Source organism: Acinonyx jubatus, chromosome D4 (assembly GCF_027475565.1).
Source record: "Acinonyx jubatus isolate Ajub_Pintada_27869175 chromosome D4, VMU_Ajub_asm_v1.0, whole genome shotgun sequence".
Classification (NCBI taxonomy): Eukaryota; Metazoa; Chordata; class Mammalia; order Carnivora; family Felidae; genus Acinonyx; species Acinonyx jubatus.
This window is the reverse complement of record NC_069391.1, coordinates 64,453,882-64,478,048: the sequence shown is the minus strand read 5'-3', so window position 1 is coordinate 64,478,048 and position 24,167 is coordinate 64,453,882. Positions and strand designations below refer to the sequence as shown.

The window sequence follows — 24,167 nt, the reverse complement described above, 5'->3', positions numbered from 1 at the left end:
AAGAGGGAGAAAAGGACAAACCAGACCTACCATAAGCCCCCGAGAAGCTGAATGTGTTTGCCGTACGTTAACACCATCCACACAGAATTAAAAAATCTAGTTATGTTCATTCGCAACTCCCACATATGAGGCATTGGAAATACATCCACTAACACAAATATTTTGCCCTCTTTGTGCTTTCAAATGTCAGAGGGTTCAGCTGAGTGATTGCATCTCTAGCCACTGATAAATCACCAGGAGACATTCATCTTATTCCAATATTTTCCTTTTTAAGTTGAAAATAATTTTGCCAACCCTCCTAGTATATGTTTAGGTGATTAGTCTTAAATGTGCACTTGGTGGTAAATTCAGGAGAACTGAACTTGGTCGCCAAAATAAGCAACGTTGCCCATGACATTATGGAATAAAAACACACACTCGACTTGGTCTCTCCTGCTTTGAGGCTTCAATCGCCTGGTAACGTGAGCAGTGTTCACGGTGAGGCTCATGTGTGGAAATCACGCCACACAAAAACTGTGAGTCAGGTCTGTTCTCAGAAGAACTGAGGTAATGGCTATTAATATTTTATTTCATACGTTACAGTGTTTGCTTTTGCAAACACTGTAGTTAAGGTTACCTGCCTTGACGCTCCATCATAACCCAGTTTTTCTTTACGCCAGGCTTTCTTTCCATAGATGTGTTCAACCCAAAGGTCAGTTTGCAGAGCTTTAAAAAAATGAATTAAAGAACGAGAGAGAAAATTTGAAAACAGTTAAGGAAACCGTTAGTTACACACTGAAGGTATGACACCTTTTATACCAAGAAAATAGCATGAAGTGTTCTCTTTTTCTTGTTTGTTGTTCTTTTCCTCCTATGTGAAACTGGTGAGTGGAAAAAAAAAAAACCAACAGACAAACAATGTGGTTGAAGCTTTCCTTCAGGGTAGCCCTCTGTCAGTAGGAGAAAAAGTCAAATCTTACCAGAGGGCGCATCCCAGTAATCAGTGGCTGTTAGGTGGGTAACATCCATCTCAGAAGCATTTTGTGACCATGGCTAGAGAAGATGGCGTCCACCAACGTCTGGCCTCAGTCGCCACAAGCTTTGAGTGAGACACCAGTCTCAGGCAAGGGGGCTCCGCTGGTTCTGCTGTGACTGGGATTTTGTGAAACACTTTAGAATAAAATGTCTGGCAGAATTGGGTCTGACATGAATTAGCTGTGGCACAGGCAGCTCTCACCATGTGGAATGAATGAGCTCGCTCTCTGGGTCTTTGTGTTCTCATATGTAGAATGGGGAGGGGCAGGTCTCTAAGATCGCTTTTGGATGGACTGTCCAGGGATTCCAGAACCACTCTCATACCTTCCCCAGCTTCAGTGTTAGCTCATCTCCCTGCCCCAGCCCATCTCCCACCTGTGAGCCAGATTCTACCCAGGCCTTTGAATCCCATGTTCCTGCCCCGGATCTGCTCCTCTTACTCACCCCTATGACCCCCATGGGCTGAGTTTTTCTCCTTGACAGTGCTCCCTGTGCTCACCTTTCCTCCCCACCTCCAGTCCTCCATCAAAATGAACCTGTTCTCTTTCCCAGAGCCCTTCCTGGCAGCTGGCTAAACAAATATCGCGTGCATGTTCATCCTGTGCACAGTGGCTATGAAACAGTGTGCTGTCTATCTCCCCCTGGGCCCTGGGACCATGTAATACCTGAATCCATGGGGGCTGACTCTATTACGGAAGGGTCAGGTGTCTTTGTGAGGCTGGGTCACTAAAATCACACCACTCGGTTGCGATTCCAGCTTCTCTGCCATGGCACCCCAGCCTCATTGCCTCTGGCTTCCGGACATGGGTCTTAGGTGGCCGTAAGGCACCCAGCGCATCAGCTGCGGATACACTCGGCTTCCCTCAGGGCGTGGGAGTGATCGCTGCTCCAGTCTCCCTGTTCTGGCCCACTCCTGCTTTTGCTTTTGACTTCAGGATCTGCTCCTGACTTGAGATGCCTAGCTTCACACTGAGTTGGCCTTGGCCAGAGAGGGCTCTGATCTGGGGCACTGACCTAGGCAGGGTCCACCTCTTTCTGAGGACAACGCAGTGTCATTTGCCCAGGAACTGTCATCTGCACTTTTCCGCAGTGGGATGCAACAGTGTTTCTAATTCCCTGCTGCTTGAGAAGTATGGGAATTTTCCCAGATCTCGTGGCAGCTCCTGACATTGCTGCAGAGCAGGATCTTGGGTGGGGGAGGGACAGTCTATAGGATGAGCCATATGAGATCGCTCATCTTTGGATGTTGAGAATGGTCAAATATCAGCAGTTTCATGTGGTTCGTCCCAAAAGTTGTAAAGATGGAGGAGAGTCAGGGCCTTGTCCTGTTTTTATTTGCCTAATCAGCATGCTGGGTTTTGCTTGGAGTGTTACGTTACAGAAATGTCAGTATTCTACATCGAAGGATGTTAGTGTAGGTTCTACTACTACTGCTACTCCTTATGCTATTATTATGATGACTACTACTGGAGGTCACTTGAGAAACAATTGATAGCAGTAGAGGGAATGCTAACCCACCCCCTAAGAGTCACTGCGGGCATGGCCTCAGCCCCTGGTCTTTTGCCTTTGGAACTAGTTATTTAAAACGAACTTTCTCCTAGTCCCGTTCTTGTCTTGTTTGGCCAGTGTGGTTAGTTGTGGCGATAGGGGACGTTGGGTGATCAATGGCCTCCGACAGTGTGGCTGCCACAGTTTCATTTTCAAAATGTCATGGCAATAAAAAAGTCACTTGCTAATAAAAGGTGGGATTCATTGCGAGTGGCGTTCACATCCATGCTGTCACTGCCTCACCCAGATTTCTCAGAGCGGCCGCTGGCTGAGTGTCATAGCTGTATGATGTCATTTCAATCATAACGTAATTTTCCAGCTGGCCAGGATGGAAAAGGGGGTTATTATTGTGGCATGTTTTCCAGTGTGTCTGAAAGAAAATGAAGCAGACATGGATATATGGCAGTATCAGTTCTGTTTTTACAGGTGTGTCTGAAGGATACAAGGTACCTTTTACTTGCAATAGAAATGTGACTCTATGGCAAAAGAAATTAAAAAAGAAAAAAAACGTTTTCTCAAGAGATTTAAAGTATATACATAATTAGTGTTGGAAACTGGCCTGGACTACATTCAGCTCAAAGAACTAGGGGAAGGCTTCCCAGTCTCTGGTCTCGTTCCTGTCCCTACTGATGGGACTCTGGCTTAATCTTTGCCTTGATTTTTCCGAGAAGAAAATGGAGACAGCTCCCCCCAAGATATTTGTCTGCTTGTTTTTAACCTTTCACTGAAGGACAACACATTGCAGAAAAGTGCACAGCTTAAGTATACAGCTCATTGAGCGTTCACAAACTGAGTATAGCTTTGTAACTGGCACCCTGATCAAGAAGCAGAATGCGACCAATGCCCCGGAAGAACCCATGCCCCTCCTCCTTCCAATCACCTCCCTCCTGACACACACAAGGCCCAATGTCCTGACTTCTAAAAGCAGTGAGACCCATGTCAGACTTCTGACCTGAAGAATGGTAAAATGGAGATTTGTGTTGTTTTAAGCCTCTAAATTTGTAGTGATTTGTTATAGCAGCAACAGGAAACTGATACAGTGCTGCAGCTGGTAAATGGGAGAACCATGAGTTAAACCCATGGCTCTGTCCCCAAAGCTTGAGTTCTTAAAAACCACCATAATATATAGATAGCATTACCTTTAGCTTGAATGGGTTTCAGTCTTCTGTGGAGGATAAGAAGGTAAAATAAGAGTCCAGATGTCAGCCAGCATCAGGGTAAGTTGGGAAATAGGTAGAATATGGCCTTGAAGTACATACTCTTGCCCATCCTGCAGTCCCTGCGTTCAAACTGCCTCCTGTCTAGAAAAATATGAGATACATTACTAACACTTAAGGGTGAATTCTTTTAGCACAGTAGCTCTTCTGGAAGTATTTGCATTCTAAGAGACCCAAGGAGTGGTTCTTCAACATCTATGAGAAGGACAGCTGAACTCGGGTGCTGTGGCTGGCCCTACACCTAAATGCAAACCCCTTCTTCCTGCCCACCTCTGCCATGGAATCAGAAAAAGCCAAAGAGACTCTTCCCCATGCTGCTTTACAGCCTTGGGTAACCAGTGAGAGGAAATCTGCTCTGGGCTTTCTGGAGCAAGTTTTGCTTTCTTGATGAAAGCAATAGATATTGCTGGCACAGCACCCCTTTTCTCCTGCCTTTTTGTTTTATGTTGAACATGAATGTGATGCCTGGAGCTGCGGTAGCCAACTTGAGACCATGAGATGGCAGGTGTGAGGACGAAAGTGAAAATAGGAAGGACGGCTGGCAGAATGGGATGACAGAAAGATCTAGAGCTCTGACTGGCATTGCTGAGTCACTGAACCAACCCCAGCAACCACCCTCTTCCGGACGTCTTGTTATAGGAAAGAAGAGAACCCCTCTGCGTGTGTACCAGTGTGAGTTGTCTTTTCTGTTAAATGAAAAGCTTAGTTAAAAACCAGAAGACTGAAGAGTGAAACCTTTTATTTGTTTATTTTTCGTTTCTGGTGCACTTTATTACCTTTTAAAGGGAAATGCTGTTAAGTTCAAAACCTCTGAGAATGACCCTCTGCCCCATACTTTCTAGGACCACCCTGGAAAATATGAGGCATATTGTCTGTTTATATCCTCAAGCATGCTGTTAGTCTATTTGTGGAGTCAAATAAAGATTAGGGAATATGGCTATTGTTCTTAAAAGCAAAGTTATTTATGAACCTCCAACAGTCAGGTGGTCCCTTGTCCTTAATGGCACTTACTGAATCAGATGAGTACTTTCAAAAACTCAGAGAGACATTTACTTCGTGAGCAATTACTAAGAAGATCCCTGACCTGATAAAGACAACTTGAGCAGGCTAATCCTTTCAGCAAAGGTGGTGATATATATTGTGGCAGCTGAATGCTCTTTTACAGCCTAAAGAGAACAATCCCCGAATTCATTCATTTAATTCATGAATTTCCCTTCTATTTACACTTTAAACAAACATGCCAGTTGTTTGCTTAGCTAACAAGCTCTGCCTTCATTATAAGCCATTAGTGACTAGTAATAATTGAAACTGTGTTTGGATTTCAAAAATACAATCAACCTGATTAATTCCACTCTTAGTAATATGGAATTTGTAGTGAACGGCTTGAGCGAGGCAGGAGTTTGTGTCTTTGTCCTCTCCACGAAGCAAGAGTCTGCTAAACTGTTTTATAGACACCAACAAGTTTGACAGTAGAATGTTTCATGAAAAACTAAGAGATTAAATCCACATGCTTATAAGGAGTGAGGCAGCAGATGAAAATGAGTGTATGGCAGAGGATTCCCTAGAACACTTCGTCTTCTCTGCCTACTTTTAATAGAGACGCAGGTAGAAGAAATATTTCACTTTGCCCTTAATCCTGCTGTAAGAAAGGGGGAGAAAAAACACACAAGTGGACTCAGCCAGTGGTGGGGAGACAGAAAGGAGTGGTGGGGAGCTGGGGTCTGAGGGCCCAGGCTCCCACTCAAAGGGTCACCTGCTATTCAGCTGCAGTTGCTACATGGGAATATGGGTCTAGTGTGGCCAAATCTTTCAAATTTTCAGTATAATTAGAAAATCTGGATCTCAAGGTGAAATATTCCCACTTAGAAACTTTGACGGTGGGTTTTCTTTTTTTTTTTTAATTAGAGCAATACAGCCACCACAATGTAAATCAGTGGCTCTCCGAGTGTGATCCCTGGACCAGCAACATCAGCACCACCTGGGAACTCGTAGAAATGTGGAATCTCAGACCCCAACCAGGTCTGTGAGTCAGACTCTGGAGGTGGGGGCCCGATGATCTATTCTAACGAGCCCTCCAGGTAGGGTTGCCAGGTTTAGCAGATAATGCACGGGGCATGACATACCCTAAAAAATTATTCATTGTTTATCTGAAATCCACATTTAACTGGGTGTCTTGTATTTATCTAGCAACCCTACCTCTGGATGATTCTGAAACACACTGATGTTGATCAAGCAAAACACATACATAAGCCAGGCTGCCTGTGTTTGAGTCAGATTTGACATCTGCTATGGGATCTTGGACCAGCGATGTAACTTCTTTGTGGCTTGGTTTATTTGTGTGTAAAATGGGGGATAGTAATATCTCCCTCACGGGATTGTTAGAATTGAACGGGTTAGTGAATGTAAAGTATTTAGAACCATGCCTGGGTGAGAGTAAGCAAGGTCTTCAGAGTTTACCATCATCATTATTTTGTTTTTCCTCTCATTTTTCTCCACTACCGCCACCACCATTGGACCAACCAGCAGGGAGTACTTGAACTCAGCTTCCTTTAATTCTGTCTTCCTGGATCTACCTTTGATTTAGTTAGAGATCTGAGTCTGTTACCTCATACCCTAAGGTAGCTCTGGTGCTTGTTCCTACACAGAGTACCCTAGTGCTTTGGAAGCTAGCTGACAGTGTAGCTGTCTGGCAGGAGGACCCTGTGCCTTCTGCACAGATCTACTTCCAGGAGTCATTCTATCAGTTTGCAGCACCCTGCTGTGTTCAGGCCTACCGCTGTCCAGACCCACCTTTTTGCCCCCTGTATGCTTTCATCAGCCCCCTGCACAGCACTTAAACATATTCCTAAGTACATCTTGAGGTTTCAGATTCCCAGAGTGCCTCTCAGTGGTGGAAGCAACTGATGACCCCCCCTCCACCCCAGTTAAATTTCTAAGTACTCTTGGGGAAATTCCCGCAATTTCTTTCTCTAGACAAGGAACATGGGAGGACGTGGTTTGTGGATCCAAAGAGTGCTCACACCATATTTCAAGGGAAACCCATAACCATGTGGTTCTTACTGAGGGTGGTGCAAACTGCCTGAACATATTCCTTCATCAAAGCAGCTTTCCAGGCTTCCACCTGGCCACGAATGACAGACCTGTACACGCAGCAAAAACCGACTGGATGAGATATTATGGTGCTGAGTTGCGCCATTTTGTTGCTAATATGAGAATGAAGCAAAATGCATTGTTTTATTAAATAAAATTTCCCCTGTATCACAGGGGAAGCTAATTTTATTAGCTCTTTTTATGGGAACAAACATCATCACCCTGGTTGGGGAGGACGGGAGCAGGGGGTGAAGGAGTGGAATCACATTTTGTCATCCGTGTGCTTTAGTGAAGGCTGCCAACATGTTTTAATTGGTAATTACTTACCAGGAGACTTCTCCAGATCCTGCAGAACACAGCTCTTGGTTCATAAGTAATTTAGTGATTTCAAAAGACATGCTCAGCTACAATAAATATTGTTCATGTAGTTTTGGTATGGATAGGTCCCCGGTGTCCAAAACATCAGAGTGTTCAGTAACTTCAAAAAAACCTGTTTCTTGGGGCGCCTGGGTGGCTTAGTTGGTTAAGTGTTCGACTCTTGGTTTTGGCTCTGGCCATGATCTCACGATCTCACGGTCTGAGCCCACGTGGGGCTCTGCACTGATAGCAGGGGGTCTGCTTGGGATCTTCTCTGTCCTTCTGTCTCTTCCCCACCCGAGCTCATGTGCTCTCTCCCTGTCTCTCTCAAAATAAATAAATAAACTTAAAAAAAAAAAAACAAAAAAAAACTCTTTCTTTGTTTTCGTCTGTGAAAATCCAAAGACTCCTTAGGTAGACATTGCACATTAGGATTCAGAAGGAAAGGAGTCCAAATCTGGTTGGATAATTCAAATACTAGTTCTACCTATGATTCTTAAGCTTCACTTGTGGCTTTATTTAGCTTTTTAGATCAGCATAACCACGAGATACCAACCGCCACCGCCTTCCTCAGGCAGGGTAGCCCCAGTTAGATGTAGCCAACTCCTGATAGCTCATTGCTAGCACTGTCTCCACTTTTCGTTCAGGGCTGAGGTCTAGACAGCATTCCCAATGGACTGATTGCCCAGCGGTGCAGGAGTACGGTGTGTATTGCTCTGCTTTTGACAGCTAAGCCCTCTGCCAAAGACAATCTCTGTTTTCTCAAGTCGGAAGTGGTCTTTGTGTTTGCTAGAACGAGAGGTGGTCTCTGCGTTTTGTTGCTGCCATGCTATGATTTTTCTCATTAGCAAGAGGCCAAGGCCAACACTAAACAAAGTTGTGAAGCGGGCAAAAATGTTTTGGTGTCCCTAGTGCCAACCCTTTTTCCCTCCTTGTGCCTCACTTGGAACCCCATCTCTCCTCCCAGCTGTCATCTGTGCTCAGCTATTGAGCCTTTCTCTGTCTTCCATGAGCCCCATACTGAACCCTGGTAGGATGCACACCTCAGTGTGCAATGAAACCATGAGCTTCTTCACCTAAGGTTACTGCTTTAAACCAGAGAGGAGAAAGATTGTAGCCCCTGTCCATAGGTTTATTTGCTTTGACCTGGGGTTTGAAAAAATTGCTGCCTATTTCCCCCTATTGTTTTCTACTTTCATCTTGTAGTTACCTGTTTCCCTATATTATTATCACCCTCTAATCTACTTCCTTCATCTTGTTATTTGCTTCCCATCTTGTTGTCTATTTCCTCCTTCCTTTTGTAATCTGCTTTTCTCATTTGATCTGTTTCCCCCTCTCCTTGACTCCTTCCCCCTCTCCTTGTCTATTTCTCTGTCTCCTTGTGTGCTCCTCCCATCTTTTTGTCTACTCCCCTTATCTTTTTATCCATTTCCCCCATCTCTGCATCCCTCATTGTATTATGTTCTTGGCTCCTGTAAACCTTTGAGCTTGCGACCTGCTTTAAACCATCTCTTCTTGAAAAAAATTTCAGAGGATTGTTGCAGGCAGTGAACCTACTCTGTGTGATGCTATAATGGTGGTCACATGTCATACATTTGTCCAAACCCATAGAAAATGCCCCACACCAACAGTGAAACTAATGTAAACTGTAGACTGTGAAAATGATGCATCAAGGTAGATTCATCAATTACAATAACAAATGCACCATTTGGGTGGGGGATGTTGATAGTAGGGGAGGTTATACATTTGTGGGCAGAGGGGTATATAGAACTCTCTGTTCCCTGCTGCTCCATTTTGCAGAACCTAAGTTTTGAACCTAAGACAGCTCTAAAAAATAAAGTCTATTTAGGAAAAGGAACATCAGGAGTTAGCAAAAATGGGTGGGAGATAGAAGGCAGGGAGAGTCTGGCATGTTCCTGGCCTCCTAGGGACGGGCCTGAGCACCTTTGCACCTGCTTGTCTAAGCATCCCCTTGTGGTGGTCCATGAGGGACTCCTGGCATAGGACAGGGTAGAAAGAATGAGGTGCTACATTCAGGAATTTAGGCCCTTTGAAGGCATCAGAAGTGGAGTGGTAATGTTTTCCTCGCTTTGCCCCCTGTCCCTTCCATCCTCACCTGCTTTCCCACAAGGAAGAGGCTGAAGGTCTACCGATCAAAAGTCTGGTAACCCTGGCTGGTTCTGGCTGTGACATACATTTAGGGAACAGAGGTCCCAGGGCATGGCTGGTGGCTTCCCTTGGGTGGACTCTGAAGATGGGGCTCCATCAAGGACATTATTGCACCACTGGGCTTGAGCTAGCACAGAGGGATGGGAGCCCAGAAGTTGCAGATCTAAACCAAATGACCCTGGGCAGAGTTGGGCAGAGTAAGGCTTCAGGGTCAAGACTGTATGAATAGAAATACTCCATTACTTGCTTGCTATGTGACCTTCAGCTAGTCACTTTACCTTTTTCTACCTCACTTTTAGAATCTGTAAAATGGGGATAATAATAAAATCTATCTCCTGAGGTCATGAGATAGATCAGATGAGATGATATATATATATCATATAGTGCCCAGCACATAGCAAGCACTCAAGCAATATGAATCTTTAGAAGGAAGATTTGCTTTTGGTAGAAGCCTCTGGAATGTGGCCTGGGGATTCTCTTAGTCACTCTCTGCTGTAGTTATGTTGGTAGTTTCAGCCAAAATCCATTTAGGTAGGGGTGCCTGGGTGGCTCAGTTGGTTGAGCGTCTGACTCTTGGTTTTGGCTCATTTCATGATCTCACAGTTCATAAGTTCGAGCCCCATATCAGGCTCTGCGCTGACAGCAGAGTCTGCTTAGGATTCTTTCTCTCTCCCTCTCCCTCTCTCTCTCAAAATAAATAAATAAAACCTTAAAAACCTGAATTCATTTAGGAAAATGAGTAGATGTTTTGCCACCTGTTTGCTATTCAGAATTTTTAAAGGAAAACTTATGCTAATGTTAGCCTTTTCTCCCAAACCTAGATCTCAGTGTTGATCAGATGTAGTAGGTTTTCTTCAAGGTTTTAGAGCTGGTTTCTACCTCAAGCTCCTGAAAGTGCCATATCCCTGAAAGAACATTCCCTCATCTCCTACAGCTCCAGTGTAAAGACTACCTTGTGTGACCACAGTGGGATGCCAGATGGGGCAAATGAAGCATAACTAGTTCCTACTGAGCAGTCTCGGAGCCAGATGGGAGCAGGGGCTCTCCAGGTCATCTGGGCCACCCCTTTGCCTTTGGGACCACAGATGCCTCCCCTACATCAGACTGCATGCCAGAGATAGGGACTACAGGATTTCATTCCAGAGAAGAGGGGCTCCAGATTGAGCATTTTTGTTTGTAAACACATTGGTTGAAGTGCTTGACATGTATCATGCTAACCTTAAGGATGAAAGAGAAAACACATTCTGAATCTTAGGGAGTGGTAACTAAGATTTGGTCTCCCTTGCAGATTCCCCCAGGCTACTACGAATTTACTTTTAGCTGTCCAAACTAAATTAGCAAGTAATTAAGTCATGCAAGCAAAAGCTGCTTTCACATGATTATGAGACCCTTAAAACTATCCAGGTTGACTTTGCAGGGAAAAGAGCCTCTTTCCTGGTTTCTTCCTTCCTCCCCATAATGGGACATTGGAGTCCACGTATTGTTGAGATTGTGAAAAACTGAACCGCTAAGAACTTCAAGCTCGAAGAGTGTAAATCTGTTTCCTGGATGCCCCTCCCAAGGATCTGTAGAAAAAGTGAATCTGCTCCTCCTCCCCCCACCCCCCCACCCCGGGGGAATTGGGATCAGCTCCAGTATGATGGGAGGGGTGGCCTTAACCAAAAGCCATTTCCTGTCCCGGTCCCACCCGCAGCCTGCTCTGACCCGCTGGGCGGCAACGTGGAGCTGGAGCCCCTAAGTGCTGTACCTCTCCCTGGGCAGCAAGATGGGCCACGCTGGTCACGTCTCCCTGGACAAAGCTGAAATAAATCACACACCAGCCCCTGCTTAAGATCTGATGAAATTCTCCATTTCCGTTCCAAATTGAATTCCTCCCGAAGGATTGGAGCAGCTCTTGAGAGTAATGAAGGCACTCCTTCCTCCTCTGCTAGAAGCATGTTTTACATTAACAGACACAGCCTTCTAATCTGGATGGAGAGGTAGCTTTTAGGAACAGTCCTGGGAAGCTGTTTTCAGGCCAGAAATGATATTTTTAATCTCGAGGGGCAAGGCAGCAGACATCCACCACCACGTGGCCTCTGTCGGGAGCAGCCCCGCTGGTGGTCTCCTGGGAAAGAATGGGAACACGTGTCCTGCTGTCGCTCTGTGCCGCCCCCCTCCTCTGCCCCCTGTCCTCCTCCGACCACTTGTAGCAAGGAAGAATTTATGATACAACCCAGGAGGCTTCTGCTTTTTGAGAGTTGGAAGTATTACTTTTCTGCCCATCTCTTATTTGGGAAAAGTGATAAACTCTGTGAATTTAAAAAGAAAACAGTTTTTAGGATGAAGATATCATTGAAGTGATTATCTTCATCCTTTGCAGTGATGAATCGACAATTTGGCATATTGTAGAGGCAGCTGACACAGGCCCTTTTAGGGGGAAACAAGACAACCTGTTTTCAAATGGGCCTTGTCAGAGAGAAGACGGATGACCCACTGGCTGATTAGGACCATGAATAAGGTTCTGAGAATGCGGGAATGTGTGAGGAGCCCAGGGGTGAAACTTATAAATCAAGGTTAAGGTAGAAGTAGAAAATTCTAAACATCCATCCTGTTTTGAAGGTGGGCAGGAAGTAGATTATCTGCCGGTAAAGGAGTATTTAATATTACTCCTTAAAGTGAGTTTAAGAGCATTATACTTTTCCTCACTCACTGTGGAAAAAAAAACAACAGGGTAAAAATCGTACGTAACATGAGCAATTCTGACATTTAGGGTCGAGAGGAGGAAATTCTCCTTAAAAGTAAATTCTATTGGTCCTTTTGTGTCAGAATTTTGTTAATAACCCTTGAGAAAGATTATCAAAACCTTACTCCATTTTTAATCCATGTTTTTAATTTAGTTTTAAGAAAGAAGCCATTTTCTTCATAGGGAAATACCACCCCAGAGTCGCCCACAGGTAAAAAGCCAAGCTCCAGAGTGCAGACTCCACTGCAGGAGGATTTGGGGTCTGGTTCTCAACTGGAAAATTGCTTTTCAGGGAGAAGGTCATGTTTTCCACTGATATTAGGGTCACTTATATCAAATGAAACACCCTTCCTTCCGACCCAGGAGGATGTTTAAGCTTTGATCTTTCTCCGAAGACAGTAGGAAATCCATATATTCCTGGCTAGGAAGAAGGGCCTGGGGATGGGAAGTGGGAACGTAGGATTCCAGCCACGCCGGTCCCGTCCTGAGCCCGGCCAAGACGCAGGGAGGCCAGGCCGGGTGGAGTCTCCAGAGCACTGGCAGGTGGGGAGGGAGGTCTGGCGGAGACAACAAAGGCCGTTGGAGGGAAAAGATTAAAGGGCAGGAAAGCGCACAGCCACCCCTCACCCCCCACGCAGCTGCTTTTGTGCATTCCTTCAGGCTCTCTAGACTTTGATATTTGCATAAATGGGCCTTGGCTGGACTTCCACGTTGGGACAGAACAGCGAGCCATCACCGAGGACGGGGCAGGCGTTTTCTTTGTGGACAGTCTGGCCGTGACTTCACAGTCATCAGCTTGTGTAACCTTCGTGGGTTGAGTGGACGGGTCAGTCGTCCAGTCTCTGTAACTACGTGCGCACCGTCTGTGTCTCTGGCCAGCAGACCCTTCCGATGCAGACTCCTCTTTGAGCATGTTTACAAGGCCTGCAGTTACTTCTGTTTTGTTTTAGCCAAAAGGGCCAAGCACTGCCAGCAGTATGTCTGGAATGTTATTTACTTGGTACATTTCTGTGGCTTTCCTTTGTAGCGCTGCACATGCCAGAGCAAGCGGTCATTTACTCGAAAATGCCAGGTTTCACAGTTTGTCTTCTCTATGGGGTGACTTTCTCAGTAAGAAGGTTAGCTCCTGTGCCTGTCAGTTCCTTCCTCCCTTGCTTCCATCAGCCCTCCTGTCCTCCCTTCTTCCCTGCCTTCCTTTTTTGTTTTCTGACTTTGCCCTCTGAACTACTGCTGGTGGCTGCTGCATTGCCCCCCTCCCCCACCCGCCGCATCCTAAATGCCCCGACCACACGTTTTAATTCCTGGGGTTTCTGGTGGACTCTGCTGAGGGCCTGGCAGACACTTCATTTGTGTGCTTGCCCTGTTATTATTTCACATGAAAGCTGTCTATTTTGGCACACGTGGCTCCTACGATTTCAGTGGAGCTCTCCGAGCTGAATGGGCGATGTTGTGCAAGGGAAATACAGGTGGGGTTTTCTCTACTGGTGGCCGTGGGGGCGGAGGACAAATCTGCGAGCAGTCCCGGCTTGTGCAGAGCCGGCGTGGTAGCAAACAAATGGCTTTTGAAGGAGGGAACCCGTGTGTACAGTTTCTTAATTTGGGAGGTTTCCCAACTGTTCTTGTTCAAATGAAGGAGGAGGGATTTTTTTTTTTAAGGCAAATTCTTCATTAATAAAAGTGTAAACAACTCCTGGATAAATGAAAAATGTGGAAGGTGGAAGCAGAGGAGGTTTTCTATCTGCCTCTTCTTTTTTTCAGCCTCCCTTCCTCCCATTTGTCTATGCAATCTAATCATGGTATTTGGGGTTTTAAAACAAGGTATGGAAAATGAGATTAGATAAATCTCCCCAGCTGGGGCCAGCCCTGGGGCCATTTGCACACCTGGGTGTGTTGGCTCCCCCCACCCCCTGCCTAATTTTGTTATGTCATGTGAATGTATAAGCAGCTATAGATAGGAGATGATACCTTTGAAAATCTTTGCCTTACAAAGACTGGGCCTTCATCTGAGTCTCTCAGAAACCTCACCCATCCACGGCACCTGTTAGTGTGTTAACTCCATAACCAGCCCCAGTCCGAAATGGAAAATTTTTGGTTCCATTCTTCTCGGCCTTTCCTGTCCTTCTGCATGACTTCTCAATTTGCGTGTAAGCTGCTCGGATTTTTGGCTGAAGGGGCTTCTTTGATCACTCTCTTGACAGCATGGGCTTCACAGTCTCACACCTGCTCTTCTTTTACAGTCCAGATTTCAGAGTAAATGCTTCCATTGCCTTGTAATTTCTTCGGCATAAAACTTTGGTGCAGGTTACTCATTACAGGTAATAGCCGTTGGGTGACGGAGACGACTGCTTGGCACAAACGGCCACCTGAACCGCTGCCAGAAACGTAAACTGCCACTTTATTTGTTTCTGAAAGCATCTAAGCTGCAAGCCTATCCGTCATGATCTGGCATGCACATGATAATAACAGGCTCGCCAGGCTGAGAAAGCCGCCCCATGGGGCAACCACGAGGGCAGGCTCTAACAAGACTCCGTGTGTTTTCTCCCCCATTATCCACAGCCCACACATCATCTTCCTCTCTCAGAGCGTCTTGACGGGAAACAGCCATCTCTGTGGGACCCGTCTCTGCCATGAAATCGCTCACGCCTGGTTTGGGCTAGCCATCGGGGCCCGGGACTGGACGGAGGAGTGGCTGAGCGAAGGGTTCGCCACTCACTTGGAAGATGTGTTCTGGGCCAAAGCACAGCAGGTAGGTTTACAGTGACCCTAAGCATTTCCCCACCCAGAGTCAGATTCTCTTCACAGGCATCTGTTCATTCAACAGATATGTAGAGGGCTTATTGTGCACCAGGACTGTGCTGCTTGCTGAGGAGAGAGCTGTGTAAACAGAGAAAAGTCCCTGAGCCCTGGGGGTTCTCAATGCAGGGATAGGAGAGAGAATGGGGAAACAGACAAGCACATCTGTAACACGTCAGGTGGTGAGGACTGGAAGGCAGATGAAGCCGGAGAGCGTGGTGGGAAGCTGAGTTTTAGAAGGCACTAGAGGGCTCTCTGATAGTGGACATTTGAGCAAAGACTAGGAGCTCAGGTCAGGCTGTGGCATACCCAGGCACTCCCTTGTGGTTATGGTTGTGGTGATGTTGACTGTGTATGGTTTTGGTTCTTTACTAATAAGATAAAAATTTAAATCGGGAGTTGTCATCTCAGATGTCTGCTGGCAACTAATGAAGACTGAAACGCGGCTGGTGTAATAGGTTAGGGAGGGGTGAGGACTCAGGCCAACTGGGAGCTGCGCATCAGTGAGGGCCAATTGTCATCGTGTGGACGGGAGGGCTCGGGGGAGCCTGGACTCGTAGTTGTTTAAAGGAAGTTCTCAATCTGGATTTTTATGTGAAATTTAGTAATTTAAAGAATACTATGCCAAGCAAACATACCCAGAGGTATGGGCAACACTTTCCCAGTTTACAACCTCTGCTTTAAAGAATTGGATGCCAGTGCTAATGAGGATATGGCAGCTAAACTGGTTCCTGCTTATGTTTTAGCTCCGAATATTTGATCACTTCTCTTCCCTGCCATCCCCACCCCTTACACGCTTACTGGACTAGTTAACATTTTCTGACATCTTCAAGTTTGTGCATACCTGTGTGGTTTTGTTCGAGTTCCTTCTGCCTGTTGAAATCCTGTTTATTTTTCACTAACCAGCTCAAGATCACCTACCCTGAATAGCCCAGACTGATCAGTCCACTCCCAATTCAATACTTACTCTTCTAGAAGCTTTGAACTCCCCCCAGTATTTGGTACCTGCCTCTTTTCCCTCACTTTTTTCTTTTTCCCTCAAACCTCGCAACTAGACTGTGACCTCTTCCCGAATGGAGCTACATCTTACTCGCCCTCCCACCCTCTCTGCCCCTTGGCCTGCAGCATGCACCCTGTGTCCCCTGCCACACAGTGAAGAGCAGCCACGTGGCAGGTTTGGGAAAGGTGGCTGGGTTTGGAGTCAGACCAGGTGTGGAATCCCACCTCTGCTGTTCACCAGCTCTGTAAGTGTGCGTAATTTATGTAGCCTCCCTGAGCCTCAGTTTCCTCATTTGGAAAATGGGTATAAGAATAAACATTTGCACTGTGAATGGGAAAATTATGAATGACACATGGAGCTTGTGCAAGAAATACCAGTTCTCCTTTTCTGCTCTCTTTCTCTTTGTATTTTCCACCATCTGACGGACAGTAGACATTTAGCAAGGGTTAAATAGGCTAATATCAATGAGCCTCTATCAACATCCCTTTTCTCAGGTGTTCTGTCCTGAGACAATCAGATTTGTGCTATTCTTGATAAGTGTGAAATTTATTTCAGGCATGTAATGATGATCTCTCTATTCATCATCTCCGTCCCCACGAAGCACTCCTCCTTTGGCTTTGCCCCTGCCCATAGTTCCAGGGGATCACGCCTGAGTCTCATTGCATAGGTCCTGCCTCTTACGGCCCTGAATATGTCCATCTCCACTAGCAGAGACATGAGGCCAGTCTGGCCTCATCTCACAGCTGCATACCTTCTGTGTGTCCATCTGTGTTAGACCTGTAGAGATAATAAGATGGGTAAGACACAACCCTGCTCTGAAAGAGGTCATAGTTGAACTGTGAAGATAAGAAAAGCACACAGTAGACAATAAGTTAGAAGAGAGAGGTAAACACCGAATATTGTATGGCTTCAAAGGTGGGAGAGGTCAGGTCTGAGCTGATCCAGAAAGTCTTCTTGGAGGAGGTGACTTCTGACATGGGCCTCAAAGGGAAAGCAGGAGTTGAGGTTTCTTTATCCCTCCTTTCCCCTTAACCTGGCGCAGGAGACAACCCACCTCATCATCCTTTACTCTCTGGGCAATAACTCTTCTATATGTGAAAACACTTTGGTCTGAAATAAAGTGGCCATTCCGGATTTTAGCACAAAGTTTGGAAACATTTCCAGAGCACGTGGATCACTGTAGCTCCTTCCTTGAAGGGAGGTCTGAGTGTGTGCAGCAGACCTCCCAAGCATGAGAGGAGGGCTCTTTGGGGCAGGGAAGGGTGCACCGGCTCACAGGACTCTCCTGGCCAGCAGTGGATGTCACCAGGGAAGAGGTCATGAGGCACACTGGCCACTTGGCTGCCCAGATGACTGTGCTGTGCAGCACTGAACATTAGCAAGCAGGGCAAAGTGGGGAGGGGGAAGTCACTGAATGAGGAGATAGAAAGTGGCATTCCATAGGGAGAAGTGAATTGAGTTAGCTGCAAGATTGTATCATATAACTTGTCATCAACCCTGATAAAAATCTAAACTCCTTCACAGGTGTCTTAGCTCAGGCTGCCATAACACAATGCCACAGACTGGGAGGCTTAAACAACACTTGTTTTCTCATAGTTCTGGAGGCTAAAAATCCAAGGTCAATGTGCTGATAGGCTTGAGTTTTGGGGAGACCTTTCTCTCCTAGCTTGGTGATGGTCACCTCTCACTATGTCCTTCCATGGCCTCTCCTCTGCACATGTGGAGAGAGAGCTCTGGCGTGTCTTCCTCTACTTGTAAGGACCCCATTCCTGTTGGACCAGGGCCCATCCTAATAACCTCATTAACCTTAATTACCTACTTAAAGGTCCTGTCTCCAAACAGAGTCACATTGGGGGTTAGGGCTTCAACATACGAATTTTCCATAGCAACAGAGCACACAGAACCTATTGATCATCTGGCCTCTGCTGGCTACTTGGCACCTCTGTCCCTCCCCAATAATAGCGTGCTCCCAGCCTGACCATATCCTTCACCATTCTGTAAAAACATTACACTCTTTCTAAGCCCCATGAACCTTGCACATGCTTTCCCTCTGCCTGAAATTCCTCCTCCCCTGGCTGACTCCTCCTGTCCCTGGGGATCAGCACAGGCCCCAGCACCTCCTCAGGAAAGCCTTCTGACTCACCTGGCTGGCCAGAGGGCATCTAGATTCTTCCTTAACCTCTACCATGACTGCACTCTAATGGCTGGTGTTCTTATCAGTCTTCCTGGAGTACAGGCTGTGTCCGTAATGTACCCAGGGCCTGGCAGAGACTCAGTAAATATCTGTTGAATGAACCATTAAGGCTCTTTAGTTTCCAGAAATGCCTTTTGATACTGACATTTCCCTCCCTAGTGGATGTTCTGCTGCCCTCCCTTACAGAGACTTTAGCCGCAGGGCCTCATGAGCCCAGTGACAGCCGCCCGATTCTCACTAGCAGGGCAGGGAGTGATGGTGCTCCCCTCCCCCAGACTCAGTCCAGGCAGTACACTCTTTCTGGTTATATGCAGACAGAATCATCTGGGCTGCATTAGCAGGCTCCACTGTAAACAGCCCTTAACAAAACTGAGGGCTGGGAAAAGTAGGAGGTAAATGGAGGGGACCTGCCCCACCCTGTGCAGAAAGACAAAGCAGGAAAGGTCTGGATGGAATCAGAGTGGAAATGGCCCCCTAGGGAAGCCTGCTCTCTTGGGGCCAGGGTTGTGTGAAGGGTGGGTCTAGGACCAGGGGGCGCCTTCCAAACAGCCAGGCCCAGCTCTGTCACCAGCAGAAGAGTGAGCAGCTGGCTCTTTGAGGACCCGCCAGACCCCCTCTGCCCTCTGACTTTTCTGGTGGGGCACAAGGCACGGTGGAGAGACCATCACCCTGAAACTGAGCAAGCTGCTGCTTTGGGCGGCTATGACCCACACAAGGACAACAGTGACCGTGTTTTGTGCACATGTGTTTGTGTGTCTGTGGCCCAAGCAGCTGGACCCCCACGAGGCCCAGGAGCAGCAGGAGCTGAAGGCTTGTCTACGCTGGTGTCGTCTCCAGGACGAGGTGCGGAACTCCCCGGAGGAGATGCAGGTGTTGAGGTAAAGCACCAGGTGATCTCTTTACTTTCTCATCCTCTGCCTGCCACCTCCTTCCTTCTCTCCTTCCAGCCACCTCCTGGCCATCTGTGAAATCTGCTGCGTTTCCTTTTTAAATCAAATTGGGTTAGGTCACCACCACCCTCCCCATCCCAGGGATGTGATTGTTGTGTTTTGCGTCTTTCAGGGCTTTGCCTTCTGACATTTTCCTGGTGTCTCTGGCCAGGAAAAAACTAACACAAGGCCGTTTCCAGGACCAAATTCTTCATTTGACGTTCTAAGAGTCACTTTATGTGGTGGCTGAGGACTCAGACAAGGTTGGGGTCTGATGACCTGACAAAATAATAAGTAAATAAATAAATAAATAATAAAAGCCAAAAAAAAAAAAAACAACCTTTAGGAAAAACTTGATTCCTAAGTGTTTAGTAATAACAGATGTTTGTGTCAATGGGGCCTTTTGTTTCCCGTCTTCCCAGCAGGAGGCCGCTCCCGTGCCTGGGGAAGATTCTACTCCTAGCTCCTGAGTTTTGTTTTCAGAGTGTGACTTGTAGCACTTACTTGTAGGATTACTTCTTGCGCTTTTTCCGTTTTTGCCCCTCTCTGCTTTGCTCATTTCCTTCACTTCTCTAAATAGTTGTTATTCTGAAACCCGAAGACTTAGGCCCTAGGAACGCCACGATTGCTATGACAACAGAAGCTTTCATCCTGCTAGAGCCAAGCATGTGGAATCCTCAGTCTGACAGGTGGGAAGGCAGCCATCCAGCAATAGCCCCTCATTTTTGATGACGACCCTGAAGGCCAGTCAGCCTCCCCAGCAGGGCCGGCCTGAAATGGTTCAGTTGTTGTTGTTTTTAAATGAACACCCCCACTCCACAGTGAGTGTCCACTGAGGCTAAGTCTGAGGGAAATGCATGGGGCCCAGCCCGACCCCAGGGAGGCTGGCTGGTGCTTTTGAGCAGCACTGCAGCCTGGGCGTGGCCACTCTTCCCACAGACAAGTCCCCCCAGCTCGCACGCAAACCTCTGCGGTCCGCTGACTCATCCATTGTTTAGGAGAGCCAGAGCCAGAGCCAAAGCCAGAGCCAGGAGCCCCGTGTCCCCCACCCAACACCACTGTTTGTACACCTCTGCACTCAGCCAGTGGGATGGCTATACCTCCCGTGGGACTGATATGGACAGCGTCACTGATCTCATGGAGCTTCGACTTAGCGGGACTCTGTCATATTCACAGCTAGTTATGCTGAGAAGTGGCACGAAGGGAAGGTGTCTCTGAGGACCATGAAGGCTTGAAGTAGGAAAGGGCCTGACATGCTAGTGCCGGAGGGATGGTGGGGCCAGATGGGCAGAGAGAGGCAGGCAGGAGTCAGGTCAGCAAGCCTTACTCCAAGTGCCTGCAGCAGGGAAGGGTCATGATCTGTCTTGTGTTTTCAGTGCTGCTCTGGCAGTTGGGGGGGGGGGGGTGGGTTACAGGCAGCAGAGGGATGGCAAGGAGAAGGGTTAGAACCCACAGTTATCCATGCAGGAGATCCTGGGGGTGGGGGGCAGATGCAAGGAATAGACCCATTTGAGACAGGTTTGGGTGGTGGAGCTGCCAGATCTTTGGTCATTGAATGTGAAGAAGAGGGAGATGGGAGTGTCCAGAATGATTCCAGGCTTTTGACTTGAGCAGCTGGGTAGACGGTGAGGCCATTTGGTGAGACAGCCGAGATACCGGAAGGAAAAATAAAAATCCCAGTTTTGTATGTGTTAAGTTTGGGATGCCAAATAGATACTCAATATTGAGAACTCAGTGGGGTCTACAAGTCAGCAGCTCACTGGAGAGATTGGAACATTCAGACTATAAATACTTAAAACTGAGCACATTGAAATCACCAGGGAGAGAGGACAGCAAGGGAAGAGGTTGGAGGAAGGTGGGGAGCCAGCAGAGGAACTCTGGAAATCAGTGTGGAAGGGGGGTGGGGCATCGTAATGAACGTGAGTTGATGAAATGTGCTCCCAATTTATAAGCAGGCCAACCGCACACAGAGAAGTCATCACACACATGAGGAGAGCCTTATCTCTGCACTCCATGGGGCTGTGATCAACCCAGCCTCTGAGGGCCAAGAGCTTTTCCTGTGTGTATAGAGCCGGGAGAAGAAATACACTATATTTAGACCCTTGTGCTGGAAAGCTTATTATGGCATTTGTTTTTGTCTTAGTATTCAGAAATCGTGTTTGCCTAAATTTAGGCAAACCATGAAATGGCTGCATTTGAAAGATTTGTTGCACATCAGTATAGAAACCAGGGCTATCAGATGCGCTTATGGTGGAGATGAGATGTTTCTGAACCTGCCCCGAGTTACATAGTCTAGGTTTAGTTTACTCCCATCCTGTGGAATTCTCCCTTAAATGGGAATGGAGAGCCTAGAAATAACCGAAAGTGAAAAAGAAAAAAAGAATCAGAGTTATGAGAATTTGTTCTCAGGTTTTATTTTGGTTTAATATGCAAAGAAATCGCTTAAGACAAGACCATAATCAAAGACGCTATCTTTCTCCTCCCTCTCTTTCAAGATACCCCATGGTCTTGAAATGATGGACCAACAACAATTTAGAAGTTTGGTTTGTATCTTGCTATGTTCCTCATTCCTCGGTGTTGACAGACAAAATGGAAACTTTTCTTACTCATCTTTGCAGTAGCTTTCAAACATGGTTGACCACTCCCTCCTTCTAAAACCACTTTCTGCACTTGGCTTCTGTGTGTCACACTCTCCCTGATTTCCTTCTACTCCGATGCCAGCCCTTCCCCACCCCTCCTGCTGGCTATTCAACATCTTCACTTAGATGACTCATAGCTCAGAAAGCGAGATTAAGGTGTCCAACATCATACTGCTGATAAAGAGCAGAGCAGAGATTGAAACCTAGGGATGGAAACGACCCTCTTTTCCCTAGTCTCTCTCTCTCTGCTTTCAAGGAACTCGGTATAGCATTTAGTTGCATTTTAAAAAAAAGACAAAAAACAAAAAACAAACCCTGAAGGTATCTTGAACCATGGAAGGATACGAAGGTTAGGGTTAAAAAAATTATCATTAGGGGTGCCTAGGTGGCTGAATTGGTTAAGCATCTGACTGTTGATTTCGGCTCAGGTCATGATCTCACTGTTGGTGAGTTTGAGCCCCGTGTTGGACTCTGCACTGACAGCGTGGAGCCTGCTTGCGATTCTCTCCCTCCCTCCCTCTCTCTCTGCCCTTCCCCTGCGTTCTCTCTCTCTTTTTCAAAATAAATAAAAAAAACTTAAAAGAAAAAAGTATCCTTGGGCCAAGCATCTTTGTCTTTTACACATGAGTGCATGTGTCTGATTATTTCAGTAGCTATAAGAAAAAAAAAAAACCTCAACATTGTGTTGATTATAGATATTGGAGTATTAACAAAGTGAGAAGAGAAAAACTAAAATTGTATTTGGCTCTGACGTGCTAATGTTATAACTGTTTCCCAATTGTGTCTTCCATACACCCGGTGTTGAACATGGCTCTCATCGGATATGTCCTGGATTGACTTGGTTGTAAGATTTCATTTGGTTACAACAGTTCCTGTGTTTTCCTTCTCAGCGTTCCTTGGCTGGGGAGCCTGTAATGTGGTGGCAGGCTCTTGCGGCATGACGATTTGCTCATAGTTTCAAAATGCTAGGGGTCACATTACTCACTCCATGTCTTTTCTCATTTGTTAATTATTAAAGATGCTTTTCCCATAGATGAGAGCCTGGCGACTCTCCCCAGACTCCCCCCCCCGGCCCCCCCCCCCCCCCCCCCCGCCTCACCTGTCCACTGACCCTAGACAGAACTGTACGAGGCAAAGCTGGTCTTACTGCTGTCCTACTCTGCCTGGCCGCCACCACTCTGCTCTCCTGTTGTTTCCACCCCCGCCCCACCCTTGACTGTGCAGTAGTCGTGACTCTTGCCAGGGAAGATGCAAAGGGCCTTCTGTAAGACTCCCATGCCTTTGGTCCCTGGGGCGCTGCTGGATTCTGGCATTCTGTCTCTAAAGAGCTTTACCCTGTGAGTGTTAGTATACTCTGACAGGTCTGCGGGACGGAAGAGCTACAGTGGCAGGGTCAGGAGAAATCTCTGTTGGTTTTTATTGTTTGTGATTTATTATCGCTTCCCCTCTTTTCTGGATTCATTGTTAAAGTCAAGCTCATGCTGAGAAAAACGTGAAAATACATCATGTTGAGAAGGCGCTGACAGGCCCAGAGTCTGATGTGGCTCTTTCTCCTAGCTGCTGCCTCCACAGACGATATAATTCTAGAGAAACACCAATATCTTTTCCTACTTTCCTCATAAATGTCTCATTCCCTGGTCGAAAAGACATCCCATAATAATGGGGGGAACCCCACGTATGCAGCTGTCCACAGCCAAGACGAAGTGTGCGTGCCGTGCCGTTGGTTCTGTGGGTTTGTGTGACACCTGAACACTGGATGTTCCATTTAAAACAGTAAGACTTTGGGGACACCTGGGTGGCTCGGTGGGTTAAGCGTCCAACTTTGGCTCAGGTCATGATCAAACGGTTCTCGCGGCTCTCACAGTGAGTTCGACCCCTGCCATCGGGCTCTGTGCTGACAGGTCAGAGCCTGGAGCCTGCTTCAGATTCTGTCTCCCTCTCTCTCTGCTCCTCCCTGCTTGCTCTCTGTCTTCTCTCTCTCTCTCTCTCTCTCTCTCTCTCTCTCTCTCTCTCTCACTCAAAAATAAATAAACATTAAAAAAAATAATAAAACAGTAAGACTTTTGAAATCAGTCTATGTGTACACCTCTGGTATGCATGAAGCTTTTGCCTTTAAAGTTTTTCTCAAAATTTTTATTTCTGATCCTTGAAGAACACAGCAGTCTTTTCCCACCCACATGTGGGAACTCAGCCACTCGTAGCCACACAAAGCTGCCTCATGGGAAAGCTCCCGTCCTTCCAGAGTCCCTTGTTGCCGTCACGCACCCACCTCCAGCCCAGAGGCTCAGCCTCCGCCGCTCCTCCATCCTGGGGCCAAGACTCCCAGCGTGCCCACCTCAGTCTCCACCAGCCCCACAGCCTGGGAACAAATCTGTTCACTCTTTCCTGGGCAGCTCCCTTCCCCATGGTCTTCAGTGTTTATTCCAGACCTTTCCTGCTCTCTCTTCTCTTGCCTCCTGTTCCCCAGGGAAAACTGAAGCCATCAGCCATGT

General features: G+C 46.8%; 1 protein-coding gene across 11 annotated transcripts in view; it reads left to right on the top strand.

The window, feature by feature from the left end:
• AOPEP (aminopeptidase O (putative)) overlaps positions 1 to 24,167 on the top strand; it is a 341,245-nt gene that overhangs the window by 173,762 nt on the left and 143,316 nt on the right. For 10 of the 11 annotated variants that reach the window (XR_008291205.1, XR_008291206.1, XR_008291207.1 and 7 more), the window contains 2 exons: positions 14,677 to 14,866; positions 18,879 to 18,985. Coding sequence is in view for 8 of the 11 variants with exons in the window: in XM_027048223.2 (XP_026904024.1) it covers positions 14,677 to 14,866; positions 18,879 to 18,985 (297 nt within the window). In the remaining 3 variants the exon portion in view is untranslated. Of the gene's footprint in view, positions 1 to 14,676; positions 14,867 to 18,878; positions 18,986 to 19,169; positions 19,376 to 24,167 lie in introns of those variants that run through there. The other variant, XM_053205179.1, reaches the window with a different exon arrangement.